The 3,111-nt window shown below is 33.8% G+C and overlaps 1 protein-coding gene across 1 annotated transcript in view; it reads right to left on the bottom strand.

The window, feature by feature from the left end:
• The window catches only part of LOC107638775 (transmembrane protein 64), a gene marked incomplete in the record, with an annotated part of 3,819 nt that extends 1,044 nt beyond the window's left edge, over positions 1-2,775 (bottom strand). The window contains 4 exon segments of the mRNA XM_016342164.2: positions 1-168; positions 285-521; positions 1,293-1,578; positions 2,436-2,775. Coding sequence (XP_016197650.1) covers positions 1-168; positions 285-521; positions 1,293-1,547 — 660 coding nt within the window.

The following is a 3,111-nucleotide window of genomic DNA, read 5'->3' as shown; positions in this document are numbered from 1 at the left end:
TAGGTAGGGCCAAAACCTCATATTTGTCACTACTATAGCATAATTGAATATAGTATAGGGAAATGGAGAAACTCTAAATAAAGCAACCACTTGAAATTGATGGAACCAATTTCCTTCACCAGCAAGCCTAATCATTTCGGCATTCGTGGGCCACTTCTTTAACCATTGCTGCACAACATAGTAAGATGATAAGTAAAGTTGGTATTTTTTTTTTAATAATAAAAAAAAAGCAACACTAACTTTTGAGAGGACTTGTGATTAAATGTGAAACAAAATGACTTTACATGAATGCGTTCACGGAAGAGTAGCCCAATTAGGTAAGGGAGGATCATTCCAATGGTTGTTCCAACCATTATTATAACGAAGCCAATGCCATAACCGAAAATCATGCCGGCCAACCACATGGAAGGGCCAGAAGGAATTAAGAACACTGGGAATAAAGCTAAAGAAGCAACAAGTACAAGGGCAAGAACTGGGCGGCCAAATGCAGTAGCTTCCCATTCCATCACTGGGTAAAGAACCTGCAGCAAAAGTATGAAAGTTTCCAAATATGAATAAATAAAAATATTCCAATAATACACATGGAATGTTTGCTACATGAGAATTAAATATTAGAATCTAAGCCGGTTCATAGGCAATAGCAATATATTAATAACAACTTAGTTTCCCAAGATCTTCAAGTTTATTATTAGTTTACTATAAACACTTAAAATGTCACAAAACTTGGCAGAGTGGGGGGAAAATGAATATAATACTTGGAAAGTGCTAAGCAAAATTTACTTCTGACTTGCAAGAAAAGACTAAAGAATCCCTTGCATCCCTCTTTTGAATTTAATACGTCAAAGAACAAATTAACTACCAAGTCCTACTGATGGAGTGATCATTCTGAAAATCAGGGTATTTCAGCGATCACATATGAATTCAGTTCCCTAAAATTTCTCCATGAGATTGGATAACAGCATAATATTCTGCACACCAATCCCACATAATTTACAGAAAGTAAAAGAGAACACAGAACTAATAGTTCCTTAAACTATTCAGCATCAACCAAATACATAAAATTCCGATGCCAAGGGAAAATCTAAACTTCTAAATTGTTTGTAATATAAAATATTCAGTTTAAAGATAATAGAAGCCCGATAATGACATAGGAATGTCATAATCTTAACATATCAAATAAATCCATGACAACCAAACAACATTGTAATACTATATAAGCTACATAAACAATACAGCTCTAGTCTAAATGCTGAACTACTAGAATAATTTTAGTGCAATGTAAGAGGAAATACCTTTTCAAAAATAAAAGGAACACCCCATTTCAGTAAAACAAGAGAAAGTACAACAATGATAATGCACCATAGAAAGACTTTCATCCACCACCAGAAAGCATTAATTCCTGGTTCTGCTTGAGGCCGTGAGATTTCAACTTCACCGGCCCTAGGCTCATCAGATATGGCTAGTCTAACGTATTCACTATTGCCTCTTGCACGATGCCCTGAGGTTGCATGTTTCTCCAATTCCTCTGATGGTTCTTGGGTCATCATTGAGATGTCAGAAGGCTATGAAACAAAACAACTGCAGAACACAAGCATCAAGCTGAGACAGTTATTCAAAATTCAAATTGTATATATGATCCTACATACATACCAAATTGACCAAGAGTAAATAATAATTCATCTTCAAGGCTTAGAGACCACGAATTAACTAGTCAGATAATTACAGGCAACTAAGAGACACATTAAATGGTAAAAAATAGATGACAGATAATCTTTTTTTTCTTTAAATGTAAGTTGAAAAGCAGTTCTAAACTTTGAACTCAACCCTTAGCACAAGAAAACTCACAAACTAATTCACTGGGTTTCTACTTTCTACTCCTGCAAATAGCCCTTAGAAGTTTTTTCAACCCTTTTCTATGAACTGATCATGGTTCTCACAAGTAACAAAAAATCAACACATACAAGTAATATAGAGTTCAAATACCTCAATTAAAACCTAGGTACCCCTTAAAAAAATTTGGAAAAAAACCCTAAGTGCCCCATTTCACCCGCTCCCCCCTTTCAGCTGAAAAAAAAAAAAACAATCTTTATCCTAACTTTCAACAATTCTAGAATCATTCATCAGAAAAAAGGGGGCACATTTACCTCTCTACACTCTCTTTTTCCTAATCAACCATCACTTGAAAACCATGATCACTCGCTGCTTCATATTCCAAAAACCGCAAAGTTACAAGCCTTTACACAAAACTTCCAAAACTAGAGAAAGAGAGAGAGAGAGAGGAAAAAGGGGTTTTGTTTTCTAGACCCAATAAGTTAAAGCCAATCCCTTATGATCACACGAATTAACCTCTTTTTCTATTTTAAACGGATTAAAATTTTGAAAAATCAAAATCACTTGACGAAACAAACGAAGTTCATCACTTTATTAAAACTTACCAAAAACAGAAAAAGAAGCACACCACGTGTTTGTAAGAAGTTCCGGAGCTAACCTCCTCAGAGAGAGGTTGGTCGGAGCAAGTCGCCGACCACCGTGGACGGAGGACGAGGTAGCTGAGCAGAGAGAGGAAAAGGAAGGAAAGTTTCAACGTTCAAAACGCAACAAAATAGAGAATCATGAAAAAGCCTTGTTGCCTTGATGAGCTCACGGATGCTTCGTTTTCAAACTTAACGAGGTTTTCAACCTTCAAACAAAAATCCATGCGTGTTTTTTTTTTTTAAATTGAATTTTCTAACCTACCATTCCATTTTGTTTGGGACAAAAGAGAAAAGAAGAATAATTTTACTTTATTCTCTCTTTTTTTTAATATGAAAGTTTTTTACTCTATGCTTATAGTGTAAGGAATATGAAATGTGAAATTCTAAGTTCTAACTACTGAATCAGGCAACTATTTTCTTAGTTAAAAATTTAGCAGGAATTTCAAATAATTAACTTCTTATTAAATATCTTTCTATCATAGAAATAAAATAAGATTTATGAAAATTTTCTGTAATACCATTGAATTTAAATATTTTTAATGGTTTTCATGGGGAAAAAGATACGATTAATTTTTTAAGAAAAGAAATAATTTATTTATTTTATTCAACTCTTTTCTCAAATTTTGTTCATGTGTTA

The sequence above is a fragment of the Arachis ipaensis genome, chromosome B04, assembly GCF_000816755.2.
Source record: "Arachis ipaensis cultivar K30076 chromosome B04, Araip1.1, whole genome shotgun sequence".
NCBI classification, from domain to species: domain Eukaryota; kingdom Viridiplantae; phylum Streptophyta; class Magnoliopsida; order Fabales; family Fabaceae; genus Arachis; species Arachis ipaensis.
This window is presented reverse-complemented; position numbering and strand designations above follow the sequence as displayed.